At 46.5% G+C, this 22,844-nt stretch overlaps 1 protein-coding gene across 1 annotated transcript in view; it reads right to left on the reverse strand.

The window, feature by feature from the left end:
* The window catches only part of GDAP2 (ganglioside induced differentiation associated protein 2), a 79,866-nt gene that overhangs the window by 35,609 nt on the left and 21,413 nt on the right, over nucleotides 1–22,844 (reverse strand). Inside the window, 6 exon segments of the mRNA XM_073614563.1 lie at nucleotides 74–150; nucleotides 1,346–1,422; nucleotides 5,097–5,250; nucleotides 7,725–7,884; nucleotides 10,023–10,099; nucleotides 11,998–12,086. Of these exon segments, the coding sequence (XP_073470664.1) occupies nucleotides 74–150; nucleotides 1,346–1,422; nucleotides 5,097–5,250; nucleotides 7,725–7,884; nucleotides 10,023–10,099; nucleotides 11,998–12,086 (634 nt within the window).

Genomic DNA, 22,844 nt, shown 5'->3' on the forward strand with positions numbered 1-22,844 from the left:
GGTCTTGAAAGGCAACAAAGACACATACAAAGCATGTTACACATAGAACCGAAAACGCTGCAGACAACGTTACCTTCTCCATGTCTATTACCAAGACAGGAATATTCCTTCCCACTACCACAATGACCGTCCGGCCGCAGTTATCAACTCCTGAAAGAGGAACACAATTCTACTTTATACCCCAAACGCTCAATAAAGATGGAAAGGTTACAAAACAGAAAAAAAAAACATGTCCAAGGCACCTAAAGTGATATTCCTAGTTTGTTGTTTTAGTTAAAAAACATAAAATAATCCACCATGTTATACTAACCTGCTCTGCAGTGGCGGTCCGTGCATTGTGGGCGTACGGGCACCACCTCACTATCCATGCGCCCGACCCCTTTCAGGACACCGGACCATGAATTCCTATGGCGGGGGGGGTGTGTTTATTTTAAAGCACCTCATTAGAGCCAGAGGCTCTAATAGGCTTCAAAAAAAAAAAAAAAAAAAGGGTGGGCTCTGCGCCCTGATCCCACCCAATTGGGTGGCGATAGCGAATACATTTTCACCATTTTCACACTAATGTTCCTCCCCGCCAATCAGGAGGCAGGCCGTGAGACCCGTTTCCTGATTGGCCAAAGCGGCAGGCGATCCTATTAGATGCCCAGCGCTTTGCAAAACGGAGAGGAGACGCGGGAGGAGCATACAGTCCACAGCCCCAGCCCTAGCGGAAGCAGTGGGGGGGTTTGTCAGCCACCACTGCAGATTATCTTGCCCAGATCGCCGCTATGAATTAGCAGAAGGAAGCTGCTTGAACTCACCAACCAGGCTATGAAGGCGACTATGGATATATACCCCGATCTGCGAGGCGGAGCTGCATACCCCGATCTGCGAGGCGGAGCTGCATACCCCGATCTGCGAGGCGGAGCTGCATACCCCGATCTGCGAGGCGGAGCTGCATACCCCGATCTGCGAGGCGGAGCTGCATACCCCGATCTGCGAGGCGGAGCTGCATACCCCGATCTGCGAGGCGGAGCTGCATACCCCGATCTGCGAGGCGGAGCTGCATACCCCGATCTGCGAGGCGGAGCTGCATACCCCGATCTGCGAGGCGGAGCTGCATACCCCGATCTATACCCCTATCAGTAAGCCAGACCTAATGCCCCGAAGTGACACACTCCCAGCTCTCAACTATTACTGCTAAGCTAAAATGAGGTGGGAAGGAGCTGCAGCGGGTGAAGCTTCCTCCAAAATTAGTATATTGAAGGAAGTGGCCCCCTTACCAAGGACGTCTTTTTTTAGTGAATCACCAGTTACAGCCGGGGAGTTCCGGACAGGGAAGACACGCAACGGAACACACACTTACCGGACTGGTATAAAGCTTTGAGCGCAGCGATGTCAGACAGGTCCTCCGTCCGTGCCCGAGACAGCCACCGGTTATAACTAAAAAAAAAGCACACACACGTCACAGGTCAAGTATGACATCACACAAAGAGTATTATTATTATTATTTTATTTATTTATTTTACACACTCATATTTCTTCTTTTAACTTTAGTGCTATCACAAAGGGGCTAACAAGCACCCCCCACCCCCACCGCATAGGCGAGAGACAGATTCTCTTAAAGGAAGTATCTATTTGACCCCCCCCCCCCCCCTCTGCCCTGCAGCTGATCAAGTAGAGATTGTTGATTGTTGTTACTTTCCAAGGTGGGGGAAGTGCTATTCTGACTTTTTCAGGCGCTTCAGGGTGTGTTATGACCTACCTATCGATTGGAGGTCACAGCTCCAGAAGAGTGTTATTCTCATCCACAAGGCGGATTTATCTATAGAAGATATCAGTTCCCTCATGCCGTTGAGGTTTTGTTTGCGTACAATAAGGGCTTTTGGGCTCAGGTATCCCGGCGCTACCCGGACCTTTTATTGAAATGTGATAAGATATTAAAGTTGACAAGCTGCTTAGTGTTGGGATATCGTCTATTTCACATAGAGATTATTTAGTGTTGACTTTTTTGTTTGCAATTATTTCCAATAGCAAAGAGAGATCTCTGTTTTGAAAACTGCAACATAAAAAACAAAATCACCACCAATTCTCTTATGGGCACACTTAACGGGGTAAAGGAGGTAAATGCCGTTCTACAGTCCCCCCTAGTCTCCACCACCAGCAATAAAACGATTACTGATCATCCCCCCGTATACTACCTTCCTCCAATATCCTCCCCCCTGTATACTCCCTTCCTCCGATATCCTCCCCCCCTGTATACTCCCTCCCTCCAATATCCTCCCCCCCTGTATACTTCCATCCTCTGATATCCTCCCCCCTGTATACTTCCTTCCTCTGATATCCTCCCCCCTGTATACTCCCTTCCTCCGATATCCTCCTCCCTGTATACTCCCTTCCTCCGATATCATCCCCCTGTATACTCCCTTCCTCCGATATCCTCCCCCCCTGTATACTCCCTTCCTCCAATATCCTCCCCCCCTGTATACTCCCTTCCTCCAATATCCTCCCCCATATACACCCTCCGATATTCCCGCCCATATACTCCCTCCCTCCGATATCCTCCCCCCGTATACTCCCTTCCTCCAAAAACACCCCCCCTGTATACTCCCTCCTCTATTCCCCCCCTGTATACTCCCTTCCTCCAATATCCTCCCCCCCTGTATACTCCCTTCCTCCGATATCTTCTCTGCCCCCTGTATACTCCCTTCCTCCGATATCCTCCCCCTGTATACTCCCTTCCTCTGATATCCTCCCTCCCCCCTGTATACTCCCTTCCTCAGATATCCTCCCCCCTGTATACTCCCTTCCTCCGATATCTTCTCTGCCCCCTGTATACTCCCTTCCTCCGATATCCTCCCCCTGTATACTCCCTTCCTCCGATATCCTCCCTCCCCCCTGTATACTCCCTTCCTCAGATATCCTCCCCCCTGTATACTCCCTTCCTCCGATATCCTTCCCCCTGTATACTCCCTTCCTCCGATATCCTCCATCCCCCCTGTATACTCCCTTCCTCCAATATCCTCCATCCCCCCTGTATACTCCCTTCCTCCAATATCCTCCCCCCCTGTATACTCCCTTCCTCCAATATCCTCCCCCCCTGTATACTCCCTTCCTCCAATATCCTCCCCCCCTGTATACTCCCTTCCTCCAATATCCTCCCCCCCTGTATACTCCCTTCCTCCAATATCCTCCCCCATATACACCCTCCGATATTCCCGCCCATATACTCCCTCCCTCCGATATCCTCCCCCCGTATACTCCCTTCCTCCAAAAACACCCCCCCTGTATACTCCCTCCTCTATTCCCCCCCTGTATACTCCCTCCGATATTCCCGCCCATATACTCCCTCCCTCCGATATCCTCCCCCCGTATACTCCCTTCCTCCAAAAACACCCCCCCTGTATACTCCCTCCTCTATTCCCCCCCTGTATACTCCCTTCCTCCAATATCCTCCCCCCCTGTATACTCCCTTCCTCCGATATCTTCTCTGCCCCCTGTATACTCCCTTCCTCCGATATCCTCCCCCTGTATACTCCCTTCCTCTGATATCCTCCCTCCCCCCTGTATACTCCCTTCCTCAGATATCCTCCCCCCTGTATACTCCCTTCCTCCGATATCTTCTCTGCCCCCTGTATACTCCCTTCCTCCGATATCCTCCCCCTGTATACTCCCTTCCTCTGATATCCTCCCTCCCCCCTGTATACTCCCTTCCTCAGATATCCTCCCCCCTGTATACTCCCTTCCTCCGATATCCTTCCCCCTGTATACTCCCTTCCTCCGATATCCTCCATCCCCCCTGTATACTCCCTTCCTCCAATATCCTCCATCCCCCCTGTATACTCCCTTCCTCCAATATCCTCCCCCCCTGTATACTCCCTTCCTCCAATATCCTCCCCCCCTGTATACTCCCTTCCTCCAATATCCTCCCCCCCTGTATACTCCCTTCCTCCAATATCCTCCCCCCCTGTATACTCCCTTCCTCCAATATCCTCCCCCCCTGTATACTCCCTTCCTCCAATATCCTCCCCCCCTGTATACTCCCTTCCTCCAATATCCTCCCCCATATACACCCTCCGATATTCCCGCCCATATACTCCCTCCCTCCGATATCCTCCCCCCGTATACTCCCTTCCTCCAAAAACACCCCCCCTGTATACTCCCTCCTCTATTCCCCCCCTGTATACTCCCTCCGATATTCCCGCCCATATACTCCCTCCCTCCGATATCCTCCCCCCGTATACTCCCTTCCTCCAAAAACACCCCCCCTGTATACTCCCTCCTCTATTCCCCCCCTGTATACTCCCTTCCTCCGATATCCTCCCCCTGTATACTCCCTTCCTCCGATATCCTCCCCCCTGTATACTCCCTTCCTCCGATATCCTCCCCCCTGTATACTCCCTTCCTCCGATATCCTCCCCCTGTATACTCCCTTCCTCTGATATCCTCCCTCCCCCCTGTATACTCCCTTCCTCTGATATCCTCCCTCCCCCCTGTATACTCCCTTCCTCTGATATCCTCCCCCCTGTATACTCCCTTCCTCCGATATCCTCCCCCTGGTATACTCCCTTCCTCCGATATCCTCCCCCTGGTATACTCCCTTCCTCTGATATCCTCCCCCCTGTATACTCCCTTCCTCTGATATCCTCCCTCCCCCTTGTATACTCCCTTCCTCAGATATCCTCCCCCTGTATACTCCCTTCCTCCGATATCCCCCCACCCCGTATACTCCCTTCCTCCGATATCCTCCCCCTGGTATACTCCCTTCCTCAGATATCCTCCCCCTGGTATACTCCCTTCCTCCGATATCCTCCCCCTGGTATACTCCCTTCCTCTGATATCCTCCCTCCCCCCTGTATACTCCCTTCCTCAGATATCCTCCCCCCTGTATACTCCCTTCCTCCGATATCCTCCCCCTGGTATACTCCCTTCCTCTGATATCCTCCCCCCTGTATACTCCCTTCCTCTGATATCCTCCCTCCCCCTTGTATACTCCCTTCCTCAGATATCCTCCCTTCCTCCGATATCCCCCCACCCCGTATACTCCCCTCCCTCCAAGATCCTCCCCCACCCCCTGTATACTCCCTTCCTATAATATCCTACCCCCGTATACTCACTTCCTTTGATGCTGCTTCTGTAGAGTGGCCCCAGACAGCTGCCCCTGGAGTGCAAGGCGACGCTGTTTGTCTACATCCCCTTCCATGCGTGCAAAGGCGTGCGAGCCAATCAGACACATGTCATGATCCAGCCCCTCCTCTTCATCTGTGTCATCTAAAAAATAAAATAAAAACACCCACAAAATTAAAACTTTCTTCTAACCAGAACATCATTTTTTCTCACAGAGTGTGGAAGGGTTACAGTGTCTTTCACGCTCTCTTTTGGGGAGATTTTTCCTTGTGACAAAGAAACCCAAAATGTTACCGCCGTCACCACAACAGGAAGATAAAAGGAATATCGAAGGGGGACACCCATTCCTTTAACATCCCTGAAAGCCAAGCACCACCCCCTCCCCCATCAGCATATCGAGCATGTTCTCTAAATGTAAGCCTGATTTCAACTTTTTAGCTAATGAGTGAAAACTTGGCAAAAAGCCATTCAGCTGATTATATTGTCTTAGTGGAACGTTATATTTCAAGATGGCTTCTCCTTTCACCATAGAAAAGACATCCTTCAGCTCCAGTTCAGTGACTTTGCCTAGGACGAGATGATGTCATCAGTCTGCTGCAGGCAGGAGGAAGCATTTTCCCAGTCTTGCCTCCCCCAGAGATCAGACTGTAACATTGTAACTTTGTAGAGAGGAGCCCAGAGATCAGACTGTAACATTGTAACTTTGTAGGAGGAGCCCAGAGATCAGACTGTAACATTGTAACTTTGTAGAGGGGAGTCCAGAGATCAGACTGTAACATTGTAACTTTGTAGAGGGAGCCCAGAGATCAGACTGTAACATTGTAACTTTGTAGAGGGGAGTCCAGAGATCAGACTGTAACATTGTAACTTTGTAGGAGGAGCCCAGAGATCAGACTGTAACATTGTAACTTTGTAGGAGGAGCCCAGAGATCAGACTGTAACATTGTAACTTTGTAGAGGGGAGTCCAGAGATCAGACTGTAACATTGTAACTTTGTAGAGGGAGCCCAGAGATCAGACTGTAACATTGTAACTTTGTAGAGGGAGTCCAGAGATCAGACTGTAACATTGTAACTTTGTAGGAGGAGCCCAGAGATCAGACTGTAACATTGTAACTTTGTAGAGGGGAGTCCAGAGATCAGACTGTAACATTGTAACTTTGTAGGAGGAGCCCAGAGATCAGACTGTAACATTGTAACTTTGTAGAGGGGAGTCCAGAGATCAGACTGTAACATTGTAACTTTGTAGAGGACCCCAGAGATCAGACTGTAACATTGTAACTTTGTAGGGGGAGTCCAGAGATCAGACTGTAACATTGTAACTTTGTAGAGGAGTCCAGAGATCAGACTGTAACATTGTAACTTTGTAGGGGAGTCCAGAGATCAGACTGTAACATTGTAACTTTGTAGGAGGAGCCCAGAGATCAGACTGTAACATTGTAACTTTGTAGAGGGAGTCCAGAGATCAGACTGTAACATTGTAACATTGTAGGGGGAGTCCAGAGATCAGACTGTAACATTGTAACTTTGTAGAGGGGAGTCCAGAGATCAGACTGTAACATTGTAACTTTGTAGAGGGAAGTCCAAAGATCAGACTGTAACATTGTAACTTTGTAGAGGGAAGTCCAAAGATCAGACTGTAACATTGTAACTTTGTAGGGGAGTCCAGAGATCAGACTGTAACATTGTAACTTTGTAGGAGGAGCCCAGAGATCAGACTGTAACATTGTAACTTTGTAGGAGGAGCCCAGAGATCAGACTGTAACATTGTAACTTTGTAGGTGGAGCCCAGAGATCAGACTGTAACATTGTAACTTTGTAGGGGAGTCCAGAGATCAGACTGTAACATTGTAACTTTGTAGGAGGAGCCCAGAGATCAGACTGTAACATTGTAACTTTGTAGAGGGAGTCCAGAGATCAGACTGTAACATTGTAACTTTGTAGAGAGAGCCCAGAGATCAGACTGTAACATTGTAACTTTGTAGAGGGGAGTCCAGAGATCAGACTGTAACATTGTAACTTTGTAGAGGAGTCCAGAGATCAGACTGTAACATTGTAACTTTGTAGGAGGAGCCCAGAGATCAGACTGTAACATTGTAACTTTGTAGGGGAGTCCAGAGATCAGACTGTAACATTGTAACTTTGTAGGGGGAGCCCAGAGATCAGACTGTAACATTGTAACTTTGTAGGAGGAGCCCAGAGATCAGACTGTAACATTGTAACTTTGTAGGGTGAGTCCAGAGATCAGGCTGTAACATTGTAACTTTGTAGAGGAGTCCAGAGATCAGACTGTAACATTGTAACAAGTCACATTGTGAAAGGCTGCAGTATATGATATGATATGGGTGATCTGTGCCGAGCATTTGTGAATACAACCAAGAACTTTTAGGATGACGGTCATATACGGTCACCTGAGTCCAGAGAGTAGATGGTGACACTGGATGATGCCTGAACAAAGATGGCACCCACCTCTTCTCATAATAAACAGTCATCCTTGATGTGAGGTACAAGAACGCTGAGGCACTAAAGGTGGGTGATATAAAAAAACAAAAAACAAAAAAAACAAACAAAAAAAAAAAAAAAAACATAAAACATGGGGATTATTTATGGCAGAACTGACCTTCATGTGCACCGGGTTTCTCACTAATTCGGATCTGTCGTTCTGGCACAATCGGCTCACCATCGGCATTGCCAATATCTGGCGGTAGGAGGGGCAGCGAGCTTTGCTCCTCCCACTGGGAACGAGGGAAATACAGGGGCAGCAGCCGCAAGTAAGTAGCCTGAAAGACATAAAAAATTTTCATCTGCTGAGAAGAAGAAGAAGACCACAAATCCTTTCCTATATAAAAGACACTACAGGACATTCAGGAGTCAGCAAAATGTCGATACAAAAATGTTTAAATTTTTAGAGTTACAAGACTTAGTCACCAAAAGGTAAATCCTAAATTTTGCTTTGTCACCAGGACAGGAATAGAGGGGAAATCTTCCAATGGAGACACCAAGTTATAGTGACAACCAGGGATTTTCTCTCACTTCCTATTGTGACTATGGGACAGGAAGTGAAGGGAAATTTTGAGCAAAAAAAAATAAAAAAGGGGGTTTTTGGCTTTAGTTAACCCTTGCAATTTTTTATTTTTATTTTTTTTGGACAGAGGTGTGGGGAAGGACTATGGATACAGCCGTGTGTGGGGAGGGCATTTATCCCATTTACGCTGAGCTCACACATATATGCAGAATATTGTACTGGAAACACGTGCCATAGCGCGCTCCCAGAACAGAGATCCACGTCTTGAATAAATGGGAGCAGGGTGGGCCGACTCTTGAACACACGATCGCTGTGACACGCTATCATAGCGATTGCACAATAAAACCCTCCCTTGTACTGATACTCTCTTCTGAATGAAAAAAAAAAAGAAAAAAAAGGGATACAAGGTTTATTTTCTCCCAATAAGAGAAGAACATAAATCAGGGATATGCAATTAGCGGACCTCCAGCTGTTTCAGAACTACAAGTCCCATGAGGCATAGCAAGACTGCGAAAGCCACAAGCAGGACACCCAGAGGCAGAGGCATGATGGGACTTGTAGTTTTGCTAATTACATATCCCTGATATAAATGAATGAAAAAGTGCACAAGTAAAAAAATAAAATATATATATATATATATATATATATATATATATATATATATATATATATATATATATATATATATATATATATTATATATATATATTGTATATAGTAAATAGAAAAAAAATTATATAAGTTTAACCACTTGACGTCTGCGCTATATCCGAAAGACGGCTACAGCAGGGACCTCAAATGCCTGGAGGGCGTCCATGACGTCCTCCCGTTCCCGCGGCGCCCACGTGCCCCAGAGGTGTGCTCTGTGTTCGCAGAGTTCTTCAAACTCAGCTGATAACAGAGCAGGGTAAAGGGCCAATCACAGCGGGCCCTTTACTTCCGTGATCAGCTGTAATTAGCCGACAAGTGATCATGTGGGTCGCTGGTTTGAATCCCAACCACAACACTACCTGCCTGGAGTTTGCATGTTCTCCCTGCGCGGGTTTCCTCCGGGTACTCCGGTTTCCTCCCACACTCCAAAGACATGCTGGGAGGTTAATTGGCTTCTGTCTAAATTGGCCCCTAGTATATGAATGTGAGTTAGGGACTTTAGATTGTAAGCTCCTTGGAACTGATGTGAATGTACAATGTATATGTAAAGCGCTGCGTAAAATGACAGCGCTATATAAGTACCTGAAATAATAATAATAATAATAATAATAATAATAATAATAATAATAAACAGAAGCCAGTTACCGATTTCTGTTAGAGGGACATCGGTCCCCTAAATGCTGATCAGTGAAGGAGAAAAATTAACTGTTTGCAAAATTTTATAACAAAAAACATGAAAAACTTTTTTTTTTTTTTTCCCCTTTTTGTTTAGCAAAAAATAAAAACCCCCAGTGGTGATTAAATACCATCAAAAGAAAGCTCAATCTGGGTGAAAAAAAAAAAAATTTTTTTTTCAATTTTCATTCAAAGCGTGAGAGCGCTGAAAGCTGAAAATTGGTCTGGGGCAGTAAGGGGGTGAAAGTGCCCAGTAAGCAAGTGGTTAAATATGATAAAAGCAATTTTATTTATTTTCTTTCTTTTTTCTTTTTTTTCTTTTTTTTTCTTTCTTTTTAATATTATATTTTGGGCCAGTTCTCCTTTTACATGGTGATTTGTTCATGTTTAAAAACGGGGAAAAAAAAAAAAAAAAATGCAGATTTGTGTTCAGTTCCACTATTTTGCATCAGGAAAAGTTGATCAGCGCCAGGAAAAGCTCAGCAAAAAGTAGCATTATGAAAAGATGACTGGAGGTGAGAGAAGATAAAAAAAAAAAAAAAAAATAAATAAATTCTATCAAGATACCTCTTCCTGCTCTGTGACGGCAAACACCACTTTCTCCAGAGCGCTTCCATGTGACTCCAGGAACCTCCGCACTGTGCCTGCAGAATGGGAGAAAACAAGGTCATGTGAGATATATACACATCGAATAATAAACCCCCCCCCCCCGCGTTCAATGCACAGGAATCAGATTCATTACTAAAGGGGTTGTAAAACCCTCACGTTTTTTCACCTTTATGCATTAAGGTGAAAAACCTTCAGCCACCCAGAGCCCCCCCCCTTTTACTTACCTGGCCCCGATCGTTCCAGCAACGGGGGAGGGGGGGGCATGCAGAGCAGCTCAAGCCGCTGTCTCGGTTCCCCGATTGGCTGCATTGATAGCAGCAGGAGCCATTGGCTCCCGCAGAAATCAAAGCCAGTGACAGGGCAGCCGGGGGCGGGGCCGAGTCCTGCTGTCTGTGTCAATAGACCCAACTGCACGACTCGGGAGCTTTCCCCGCACGAGTGCCCCCTTGGGATGCGGGTCTCCGTGGGGGCACTCGAGAAGAGGAGGAGCCAGGAGCGCCGTTGGGGGACCCTAGAAGTGGAGCATCGGGGCCACTCTGTGCTAAATCCTTGCACAGAGGTGGCAAGTATGACATGTTTGTTATTAAAAAAATAAAAACGAACCTTTAACTTTTATTTTTAACTTTGTCTCTATCTCCCGTCTGATCAGTGTTTATAAACAATGTTATTTTGTATCTCTCCATCTCCTGTTTGATCAATGTAACTTTGTATCTCTATCTTCTGTCTGATCAATGTTTATAAACGTTACTTTGTATCTCTCTCTCTTATCTGATCAATTTTTATAAACGTTACTTTGTATCTCTCTTATCTGATCAATGTTTATAAACAATGTTACTTTGTATCTCTCTATCTCCAGTCTGATCAATGTTTATAAACAATGTTACTTTGTATCTCTATCTTCTGTCTGATCAATGTTTATAAACAATGTTTCTTTGTATCCCTCTATCTCCCGTCTGATCAGTGTTTATAAACAATGTTACTTTGTATCTCTCTTATCTCCTGTTTGATCAATGTAACTTTGTATCTCTATCTTCTGTCTGATCAATTTTTATAAACGTTACGTTGTATCTCTCTTATCTGATCAATGTTTATAAACAATGTTACTTTGTATCTCTATCTTCTGTCTGATCAATGTTTATAAACAATGTTTCTTTGCATCTCTCTATCCCGTGCCTGATCAATATTTATAAAACTGTTACCTTGTATCTCTTAATCTCCCCTCTGATCAATATTTATAAACAATGTTACTTTGTATAAGAGCTGTGCACAACGGAAACATTTTTTTTACTTTCGTATTCAGTTAATTTTGTTTTGTCATATTTGTTAGGATGATTCGTTTTTGAAATTAGTTTCATATATTCGTTTTTTTTCAAATCAGATTAAAAAATTAAATTTGAAATGGAAACATATTGTAATAAATACAATAAGGTATAAAAGTGAAATAAGGTGATGATTCCTACTTTGGCTGCTTTATAGAATAAAATAAAACAGAACAGAAAAAAATAGAATATAAAATATTCTATTCCTTTATTTTCTCTTCAGTTTTATTCTATTCTATGAAGCAGCCTAAGCAGAAATCCTCATCATCTTATTTCACTTTTATACTTTACTATATTTATTGCAATAGGTTTCCATTTCAAATTCAACTTCATGTTTGAATTGGGATAATTCGTTTAGTAAGAATTTATTTCAGATTAAAATTTGTTACGATTCAAAAATTCAGATAAATGCGAATTTACGAATAACAAAAGTTTTGTCTGAATTTTGATTGGTAACAATGTTTCCTTTTTTTGCTTCATTTCTCCATCTCCTGAAAGACTTTACACAAAGCTTCATCTTATGATCGGAGTAGAGGTCCTCCTGAACACCAGTACAATGGAGAGGGGATATGAAATGGTATAACCCAGGATTCAGCAGAGTGAAGGAGACTCACGCAAGGCAATATGAGTGGCATCTTCCAGCGGGTAACCCCTCTTCTGAGTGCTGACCACACAGAACCCCACCGTGGACATGGACTGCTCCCTGCATGGCACAAAGATGGAGGAAATAACATGAGTAAAACACCAGCGCCCTCTACTGACCAGAGGACAGAATACAGGAACCACACAGAGCGCCCTCTACTAGATAGATGACAAATATACTGGACACACACAGAGCGCCCTCTACTGGTTAGAGGACAGAATACAGGGGACACAGAGCACCCTCTACTGGTTAGAGGACAGGATACAGGACACACAGAGCACCCTCTACTGGTTAGGGGGGATAGAATACAGGACACACAGAGCGCCCTCTACTGGTTAGAGGACAGAATACAGGACACACAGAGCACCCTCTACTGGTTAGGGGGGATAGAATACAGGACACACAGAGCGCCCTCTACTGGTTAGAGGACAGAATACAGGACACACAGAGCACCCTCTACTGGTTAGAGGACAGAATACAGGACACACAGAGCACCCTCTACTGGTTAGAGGACAGAATACAGGACACACAGAGCACCCTCTACTGGTTAGGGGGGATAGAATACAGGACACACAGAGCGCCCTCTACTGGTTAGAGGACAGAATACAGGACACACAGAGCACCCTCTACTGGTTAGGGGGGATAGAATACAGGACACACAGAGCGCCCTCTACTGGTTAGAGGACAGAATACAGGACACACAGAGCACCCTCTACTGGTTAGAGGACAGAATACAGGACACACAGAGCACCCTCTACTGGTTAGAGGACAGAATACAGGACACACAGAGCACCCTCTACTGGTTAGGGGGGATAGAATACAGGACACACAGAGCGCCCTCTACTGGTTAGAGGACAGAATACAGGACACACAGAGCACCCTCTACTGGTTAGGGGGGATAGAATACAGGACACACAGAGCGCCCTCTACTGGTTAGAGGACAGAATACAGGACACACAGAGCACCCTCTACTGGTTAGAGGACAGAATACAGGACACACAGAGCACCCTCTACTGGTTAGAGGACAGAATACAGGACACACAGAGCACCCTCTACTGGTTAGGGGGGATAGAATACAGGACACACAGAGCGCCCTCTACTGGTTAGAGGACAGAATACAGGACACACAGAGCACCCTCTACTGGTTAGGGGGGATAGAATACAGGACACACAGAGCGCCCTCTACTGGTTAGAGGACAGAATACAGGACACACAGAGCGCCCTCTACTGGTTAGAGGACAGGTTAGAGGACAGAATACAGGATACACAGAGCGCCCTCTACTGGTTAGAGGACAGAATACAGGACACAGAGCGCCCTCTACTGGTTAGAGGACAGAATACAGGACACACAGAGCGCCCTCTACTGGTTAGAGGACAGAATACAGGACACACAGAGCGCCCTCTACTGGTTAGAGGACAGAATACAGGACACACAGAGCGCCCTCTACTGGTTAGAGGACAGGTTAGAGGACAGAATACAGGATACACAGAGCGCCCTCTACTGGTTAGAGGACAGAATACAGGACACAGAGCGCCCTCTACTGGTTAGAGGACAGAATACAGGACACACAGAGCGCCCTCTACTGGTTAGAGGACAGAATACAGGACACACAGAGCGCCCTCTACTGGTTAGAGGACAGAATACAGGACACACAGAGCGCCCTCTACTGGTTAGAGGACAGAATACAGGGGACACAGAGCACCCTCTACTGGTTAGAGGACAGAATACAGGACACACAGAGCGCCCTCTACTGGTATGGGGACAGAATACAGGACACACAGAGCGCCCTCTACTGGTTAGAGGACAGAATACAGGCCACACAGAGCTCCCTCTACTGGTTTGAGGAAAGAATACAGGACACACAGAGCGCCCTCTACTGATTAGAGGACAGAATACAGGACACACAGAGCGCCCTCTACTGGTTAGAGGACAGAATACAGGACACACAGAGCGCCCTCTACTGGTTAGAGGACAGAATACAGGACACACAGAGCGCCCTCTACTGGTTAGAGGACAGAATACAGGACACACAGAGCGCCCTCTACTGGTTAGAGGACAGAATACAGGACACACAGAGCGCCCTCTACTGGTTAGAGGACAGAATACAGGGGACACAGAGCACCCTCTACTGGTTAGAGGACAGAATACAGGACACACAGAGCGCCCTCTACTGGTTAGAGGACAGAATACAGGACACACAGAGCGCCCTCTACTGATTAGAGGACAGAATACAGGACACACAGAGCGCCCTCTACTGGTTAGAGGACAGAATACAGGACACACAGAGCGCCCTCTACTGGTTAGAGGACAGAATACAGGACACACAGAGCGCCCTCTACTGGTATGGGGACAGAATACAGGACACACAGAGCGCCCTCTACTGGTTAGAGGACAGAATACAGGACACACAGAGCGCCCTCTACTGGTTAGAGGACAGAATACAGGACACACAGAGCGCCCTCTACTGGTTAGGGGGGACAGGCTAAAGGACACACAGATAGAGGTCGACCGATATGGGTTTTTCTCTGGCCGATGCCGATATTTAGAAATCTCGGTGGCCGATGGCCGATATGTGATGCCGATTTTTTTGGGCCGATATATTAGGCCGATTTTTTTTTTCCCTTCATCTCATCAAATTTAACAGTTAGACCCCTTTCACACTGGGGCGTTTTTCAGGCGCTTTTGGGCTAAAAATAGCGCCTGTAAAGTGCCTGTAAAACGGCTCCCCTGCAGTCTCAGTGTGAAAGCCCGAGTACTTTCACACTGAGGCGATGCGCTGGCAGGATGTTAAAGTCCTGCAAGCAGCATCTTTGGAGCGGTGCATACCACCACTCCTGCCCATTGAAATGAATGCGCACCGCTGCCAAAGCGCCTGCAAAGCGTTTCGGCAGCGGTGCTTCAGGGGCGCATTTAACACCTTCCTCGGCTGCTAGCTGGGTTATAAGCTCCCCGCTAGCAGCCGAATAGCGCCGCTAAAATGACGGTAAAGCGCCGCTAAAACTAGCAGCGTTTTACCGTCAACGCATGCCCGCTGCAGTGTGAAAGCAACCTAAAGTGATACAGAAAATTTTTTACATTTAAACATTTATTAAACAAACCTCCAATCAGTTCACTTGTATGTATAATTTAGATTAAAAAAAATATATAAAAAAAAACTATATCTTAAAAATAAATACACAAAAACAGGTAATCAAAACTTTTGGACGAAAAAAATGGGCTAACTTTACTGCTTAGTTTTTTTTTTTAATTTATTAGTGTATTTTTTTTTTTTTTAAATTGCGTTTGAAAGACCGCTGCGCAAATACCGTGTGACATAAAATATTGCAACAACCGCTATTTTATTCCCTAGGGTCTCTGCTAAAAAAAAAAATATATAATGTTTGGGGGTTCTAAGTGATTTTCTAGCAAAAAATACAGGATTTTTACTTGTAAGCAACAAATGTCAGAAAAGATTTAGTCTTTAAATGGTTAAACTGAGAACTTCTACACACGGAGTTCAGCTCATTCAGAAGTGTAAACATTGTATCAATTCAGGTTCTTTTTATCAGATATGGCTGCCCAGAGAGGGGAGAGAAGTGCTTCACAGAAGAATACAGGCAACTTGTATTGACTTCAGAAGTCATTTACAAGTCGCGCTGAGTTATATCGGCCTTTTTTATCAGCACAATCAGCCGATGCCGATTAAAAAAAGAAAAAAAACACCAAATATCGGCCGATATATCGGTCGACCTCTACACACAGAGCGCCCTCTACGGGTTAGAGGGACAGAATGCAGGACACACAGAGTGCCCTCTACGGGTTAGGGGGACAGAATACAGAACACACAGAGCGCCCTCTACTGGTTAGAGGACAGAATACAGGACACACAGAGCGCCCTCTACTGGTTAGAGGACAGAATATAGGACACACAGAGCTCCCTCTACTGGTTAGAGGACAGAATACAGGACACACAGAGCGCCCTCTACTGGTTGGAGGACAGAATACAGGGGACACAGTGAGCCCTCTACTTGTTAGCGGACAGAATACAGGACACACAGAGCGCCCTCTACTGGTTACAGGACAGGATACAGGACACACAGAGCGCCCTCTACTGGTTAGAGGACAGAATACAGGACACACAGAGCGCCCTCTACTGATTAGAGGACAGAATACAGGACACACAGAGCGCCCTCTACTGGTGAGAGGACAGAATACAGGACACACAGAGCGCCCTCTACTGGTTAGAGGACAGAATACAGGACACACAGAGCGCCCTCTACTGGTTAGAGGACAGAATACAGGACACACAGAGCGCCCTCTACTGGTGAGAGGACAGAATACAGGACACACAGAGCGCCCTCTACTGGTTAGAGGACAGAATACAGGACACACAGAGCGCCCTCTACTGGTTAGAGGACAGAATACAGGACACACAGAGCGCCCTCTACTGGTTAGAGGACAGAATACAGGACACACAGAGCGCCCTCTACTGGTTAGAGGACAGAATACAGGACACACAGAGCGCCCTCTACTGGTTAGAGGACAGAATACAGGACACACAGAGCGCCCTCTACTGGTTAGAGGACAGAATACAGGACACACAGAGCTCCCTCTACTGGTTAGAGGACAGAATACAGGACACACAGAGCACCCTCTACTGGTTAGAGGACAGAATACAGGACACACAGAGCTTCCTCTACTGGTTAGAGGACAGAATACAGGACACACAGAGCGCCCTCTACTGGTTAGAGGACAGAATACAGGACACACAGAGCGCCCTCTACTGGTTAGAGGACAGAATACAGGACACAGAGCGCCCTCTACTGTTAGGGGGACAGAATACAGGGGACACACAGAAGACTCTCTACTGGCCAGAGGACAGAATACAGGGGACACAGAACACAATATATACACTTTGTAGAAAATGTAGCATTTATATATTGCATCAATATTTAAAGAATTGCTCTTTAACAAAGAAATCAGACCAACAAATTAAAGGCCTATTTACACCTATGTGCACATTTTCAAACACAGTCAATGAGTGTGATGTTGCCCTTTCGTTTAAAATGGCCACCTAATCTTTGCAAAAACCGTCCCGGGCTTCTTTTCCTAGTGCACTACAAGGCATTGAAAGTGTTCTTTATTACATATACACTCACTGGCCACTTTATTAGGTACACCTGTTCTATTGCTTGGTAACACAAATTGCTAATGAGCCAATCCCATGGCAGCAACTCAATAGGACGTGGCGAAGACGACTTGCTGAAGTTCAAACTGAGCATCAGAATGGGGAAGAAAGGGGATATAATTGACCTTGAACGTGGCATGGCTGTTGGTGGTAGACGGGCTGGTCTGAGTATTTCTGGGATTTTCACACACAACCATCTCTCGGGATTACAGAGAATGGCGGGAAAAATAGAAAATATCCAGTGAGCGGCAGTTGTGTGGAGGAAAATGCCTGGTTGATGTCAGAGGAGAATGGGCAGACTGTTTCCAGATGATAGAAAGGCAACAGCAACTCAAATAACCTCTCCTTACATCCAAGGTATGCAGAATACCATCTCTGAACCCACAACACATCGAACCTTGAAGCAGATGGGCTACAGTAGCAGAAGACCACACCGGGTGCCACTCCTGTCAGCTAAGAACAGGAAACCTAAGGCTACAATTGGCACAGGATCACCAACATTGGACAATAGAAGATTGGAAAAACGTTGCCTGGTGATGTGTGATGTTATCATATCACTATGGAGCAAAATCTCTAAGGAACGTTTCCAACACCTTGTTGTATCTACGCCACCAAGAATGAAGGCAAAAGGGGGTCCAACCCACTACTAGCAAAGGGGACCTAATAAAGGGGGTCCAACCCGCTACTAGCAAAGGGGACCTAATAAAGGGGGTCCAACCCGCTACTAGCAAAGGGGACCTAATAAAGGGGGTCCAACCCGCTACTAGCAAAGGGGACCTAATAAAGGGGGTCCAACCCGCTACTAGCAAAGGGGACCTAATAAAGGGGGTCCAACCCGCTACTAGCAAAGGGGACCTAATAAAGGGGGTCCAACCCACTACTAGCAAAGGGGACCTAATAAAGGGGGTCCAACCCGCTACTAGCAAAGGGGACCTAATAAAGGGGGTCCAACCCGCTACTAGCAAAGGGGACCTAATAAAGGGGGTCCAACCCGCTACTAGCAAAGGGGACCTAATAAAAGGGGGTCCAACCCACTACTAGCAAAGGGGACCTAATAAAGGGGGTCCAACCCGCTACTAGCAAAGGGGACCTAATAAAGGGGGTCCAACCCGCTACTAGCAAGGGGGACCTAATAATGGGGGTCCAACCCGCTACTAGCAAGGGGGAACTAATAAAGGGGGTCCAACCCGGGGCTAACAAGGGGGACCTAATAATGGGGGTCCAACCCGCTACTAGCAAGATGGATATAATAAAGGGGGTCCAACCCGCTACTAGCAAGGGGGAACTAATAAAGGGGGTCCAACCCGGGGCTAACAAGGGGGACCTAATAAAAGCGGGTCCAACCCACTACTAGCAAGGTGGACCTAATAAAGGGGGTCCAACCCGCTTCAAGCAAGGTGGACCTAATAAAGGGGGTCCAACCCGCTTCTAGCAAGGTGGTCCTAATAAAGGGGGTCCAACCCGCTTCTAGCAAGGTGGTCCTAATAAAGGGGGTCCAACCAGCTACTAGCGAGGAGGACCTAATAAAGGGGGTCTAACCCGCTTCTAGCAAGCTGGATATAATAAAGGGGGTCCAACCCGCTACTAGCGAGGAGGACCTAATAAAGGGGGTCCAACCCGCTACTAGCGAGGAGGACCTAATAAAGGGGGTCCAACCCGCTACTAGCGAGGAGGACCTAATAAAGGGGGTCCAACCCACTACTAGCATTGAGGACCTAATAAAGTGGGCGGTGGGTGTATAGGTTGAGGGTCGGGTGTTTTTGAATTTGCAATATACACATCATGGGTGCTCAACCTGTGACTCTCCAGCTGCTGCGGAACTACAAGTCCCAGGGGGCATTGCCATATTGACCATTACAAGCATGACTCCCCAAAGGCAGAGGCACGATGGGCCGCAGGTTGAGCACCAATGATACACATGCTGGTTGGTCACTGAAAAATTTACAGCAACATTCATTATCAGTGCATTTTTTGTGTGACTGTGGCCCTTATGCATTTGCTGAAGTTCAATCTGCTTATATTTTGCCTTCCCTGGTTCCCCCCCCCCCTCCTCCCTTGCCCTAAGCTCTGACTTGCTGCAGCTTCTAATGCACATTGTGAGAAGCTCACAGTGTGCGGTGAAACTAGAGGAAGCCGTTTCAGTCCAGGGAGGAGAAGAGCCGGCACAAAACGTGCAAGACTGAAGGGAAATTCAGGTGTGAAATCTTGGAAGTATTGCCGGCAGCATCGGAGTGACGCAGCCTCCCCCTGCAAAGCACTGCACAATGCACAGCGATGAAATCAGCCTCTGGACGGTCTCTAAGGGAAGATCGTTTTATTATAGCTTCCTCCGCTAGATGAAGTTCTGCTTTTTATCAGCATATTGGAGAGATAACCGCAGGTCACACGCTGTGCGCCCCCCTCCCCAGGCAGCACATGACCAACACACTGCAGAGTGCCAACCAGAGAACCCCTGGAGGGGGGGAGGGGAGGGGGGGGGCAGCGGATCTGTCTGCATTGTATAAGAACAACCCTGTGAACACTCTCTGGGCGGATGTATTTACTTTGTGCTGAATACACTCGTCCTCTCCTCTCATCCGTGGCATTATGCTGCCTGCCAACAGTAAAAAAAAAAATCCATGGCGCTCCCTGGCATGGCATGACCCAACACCAGTGCCAGCCTGTCTGATCTGCCCATCTAGCTCTACCCCCCCTCAGCCCCCTCCACCCCCGCCCCCACCCTGGCCCCCTCCACCCGAGGTCTCCTGAGCAATAATCACCTATTCAGAACCCTTAAGAGTCTCGTGTTCTCTATGGCATAATCATTAACCCCTGAAAGTTGGCTACAAATCGTTCCCCCCCCAGTCATCTGCTCATATAAATTAAAAAAAAAAAAATCATAGTCCCGTGGTGAATAGATTTATGTGCATGCCATGCGTGGTCAAAGTGCAGCTTAGACAATTAATATTGCCGCACAATGAAGAGGATTGGTGCTTTTCTCACCCACGTCTATTGGAGGCCGACTGATACTTCCGTTTTATTACAAGGATCTACAAACAGGGGGGGGGGGGTTAGGCAACCCCGGCCCTCCAGCTGTGGTCAAAACTACAAATCCCATCATGCCTCTGCCTCTAGGAGTCATGCCTGTGATTGGGTCAGGGTCTTGCAAGGTCTCCTGGGACTTGTGGTTTCACTACAGCTGGAGGGCCCGAGGTTGCCGACCCCGGATCTACAACAATATGGATCTTTATGGGCAGTTTAGGGGGGGGGGGGGGGTGATAAAAACAGGCAGTTGAGCTGCAGTCTAAATTGGAGACTGTATTGAAGTGTAATAAAAGCTGCCACTCAGCAGATTACACAGCTAAAAAAAAAAAAAAAAAAGTCTGCAACACCCAGTGGCCAGCAGGAAGGATTATGCACATCCATCTAAAGGGATGCTAGGGAGGTGTTCTTTCATATAATGCTCGAAGTAGGGTGCTGTGATATTAACAGGAGCCTGCTGGTCCCTCCCGCCAAACTCAATTTTACTATGGAGCAAAAAGGGCAGCAGACAGACCCCAGTGATGATGTCACAGAGTCTCAAAAGGAGGCATTGGTAGAAAATGAAACAATTGGATTTAAAAATGTTTAATTGCATGTTGAATGCCGAGGGGGCGGGGCGGGGGTGTTGTTCAGAAATACTTAAATGGCATCTACTAGCTACATGGCCTTAAAAAAAAAAAAAAAAAAAAAAAAAGCATCATTATGACCCCGATGTGGTGGCAGTGTACCAACGCGTTTCGCCCTTCCTTCTTGGCAGGCTGCAAGAGTCAAGTTTTTGACACAATGCTCATTTGTCCCCTTTTATACTGTCCTAGTCTTGATGTACCATACACATTAGAAGACTTGGTGACAACACTAAGGAGGGGGTGTGGGACATCAGAGACACAAACTACTGCAGAGATCAGTCCCAGTACATGTACAAAGTCCATGAAAAACAATACACCATGTTGTGTAACATTTCCCCTCCAAGACTTGCAAAAGGATTTGGTGGAGAAAGAGAAGAGATAAACTTTGCTCCTTTCCTAATGAGAAGCAATAAGCACTTGTGAAATCAGATCACTATACAGCAGGAGGAAGGAGGAGGAGGATTTAGACTGCAACCAAATTCCACTCACTACACCGTATAATATTGGAAGGTGAATTCCATCATCTTTGTTTATCATTTAAATTCGTTACATCGAATGTTACCAGATGTATTTCTTAAACTTGATTGTCTAACGCTCTCTGTGATAGTCATTAACTACTTAACCCCCCCAGGACAAATTCTGACATTTCTCTCCTACATATAACAAAAAAATAAATATAAAATGTATTTCTTCAAAAATAATTTTTTTGCTAAAAATATTACTTAGAACCCCACAAAAAAAAAAAATTATATTAATATATATATATATATATATATATATATATATATATATAATTTATTTTTGAAGCAGAGGCCCAAGCGAATAAAAACGGTGCACGTTTTGATAAAATCTATAAAAGATGTTATGCTGAGGAAACGGGATACCTAATCTATATCACGCTTTAAAATTGCGCACGTTCGTAGAATGGCGACAAAACTACGGTACTTAAAAATCTCCATAGGCGACGCTTTAAAAGCCTTTACAGGTTACCAGTTTAGAGTTACAGAGGGGGTCTTAGCAATAGAATTATTGCTCTCGCTCTAACGTTTGCAGCAATACCTCAGGGGGGGGGGAGCTTTAATTTTTTTAATACTTTATTCTTATATCAACTTCATGCCCATAGCAAGGGATGGCAAACATCACTTGTGAGAACATGGGCAGTAACAGGCAGAGGGCGGAGCTAGAGTTTTTCACTTGGGGGACGCGCTTGTGATCAGGTGCGGCTTTCCTCGTGCTTTAGTAACAAGAACGCTGCACTGGCGGGGGGGGGGGGAAGAGAGAGAGAGAGAGAGAGAGAGAGAGAGAGACAGAGAGAGACAGAGAGAGACAGAGAGAGACAGAGAGAGACAGAGAGAGACAGAGAGAGACAGAGAGAGACAGAGAGAGACACAGACAGAGAGAGAGAGAAGAGAGACTTCACTACCTCTGGCTCTCTCCTCCTCGCTCTCAGTGCTAAGCTGATAGTAGTGATGCGGCTCTCACTACTCCTGTCAGCGGCAGCACCCCTCTCAATGCGGCACCGGGGCACATGGCCCCCCTCTGTCCCCCTCCAGTTTCTGCCCTGGTGACAGGTACTCTTTTCTGAATCATCTGGGGTCTATTAGACTCCAGATCTCTTCTCTGCTCTTAAAAGCATCAGATCAAACCAACATCAGTTTGTACAGATGCTTTCACTTGCCTGTTTAGGTCAGACCGCAACCAGAACTGACTAAATACCTGTTGCTTCTGGTTTTAGACCATAGAGATGATTGGGGGGGGGGGGGGGGGGGGCTGGGGGGTGGAGTTCCAGTCCTCAGTTACCTCTATGGTAAGCCGACAGAAATGCTGGCTTTAATCCCAGGCTCCCCAGTGGAACAGGAGAGCTCGGAAGGTGGCGGAAAGGATGGGTGGGTGGGTGATTTGGGGGTGGGGTGTCACATGCCTGATGAAGGGGTCCTACATGGCTCCGTAACTATGTGATCCCTGAATAAAGCTTTGGACCCATCCTGGAGATCCATGGTGTG

Source organism: Aquarana catesbeiana, linkage group LG02, assembly GCF_042186555.1.
Source record: "Aquarana catesbeiana isolate 2022-GZ linkage group LG02, ASM4218655v1, whole genome shotgun sequence".
In the NCBI taxonomy this organism is placed as follows: domain Eukaryota; kingdom Metazoa; phylum Chordata; class Amphibia; order Anura; family Ranidae; genus Aquarana; species Aquarana catesbeiana.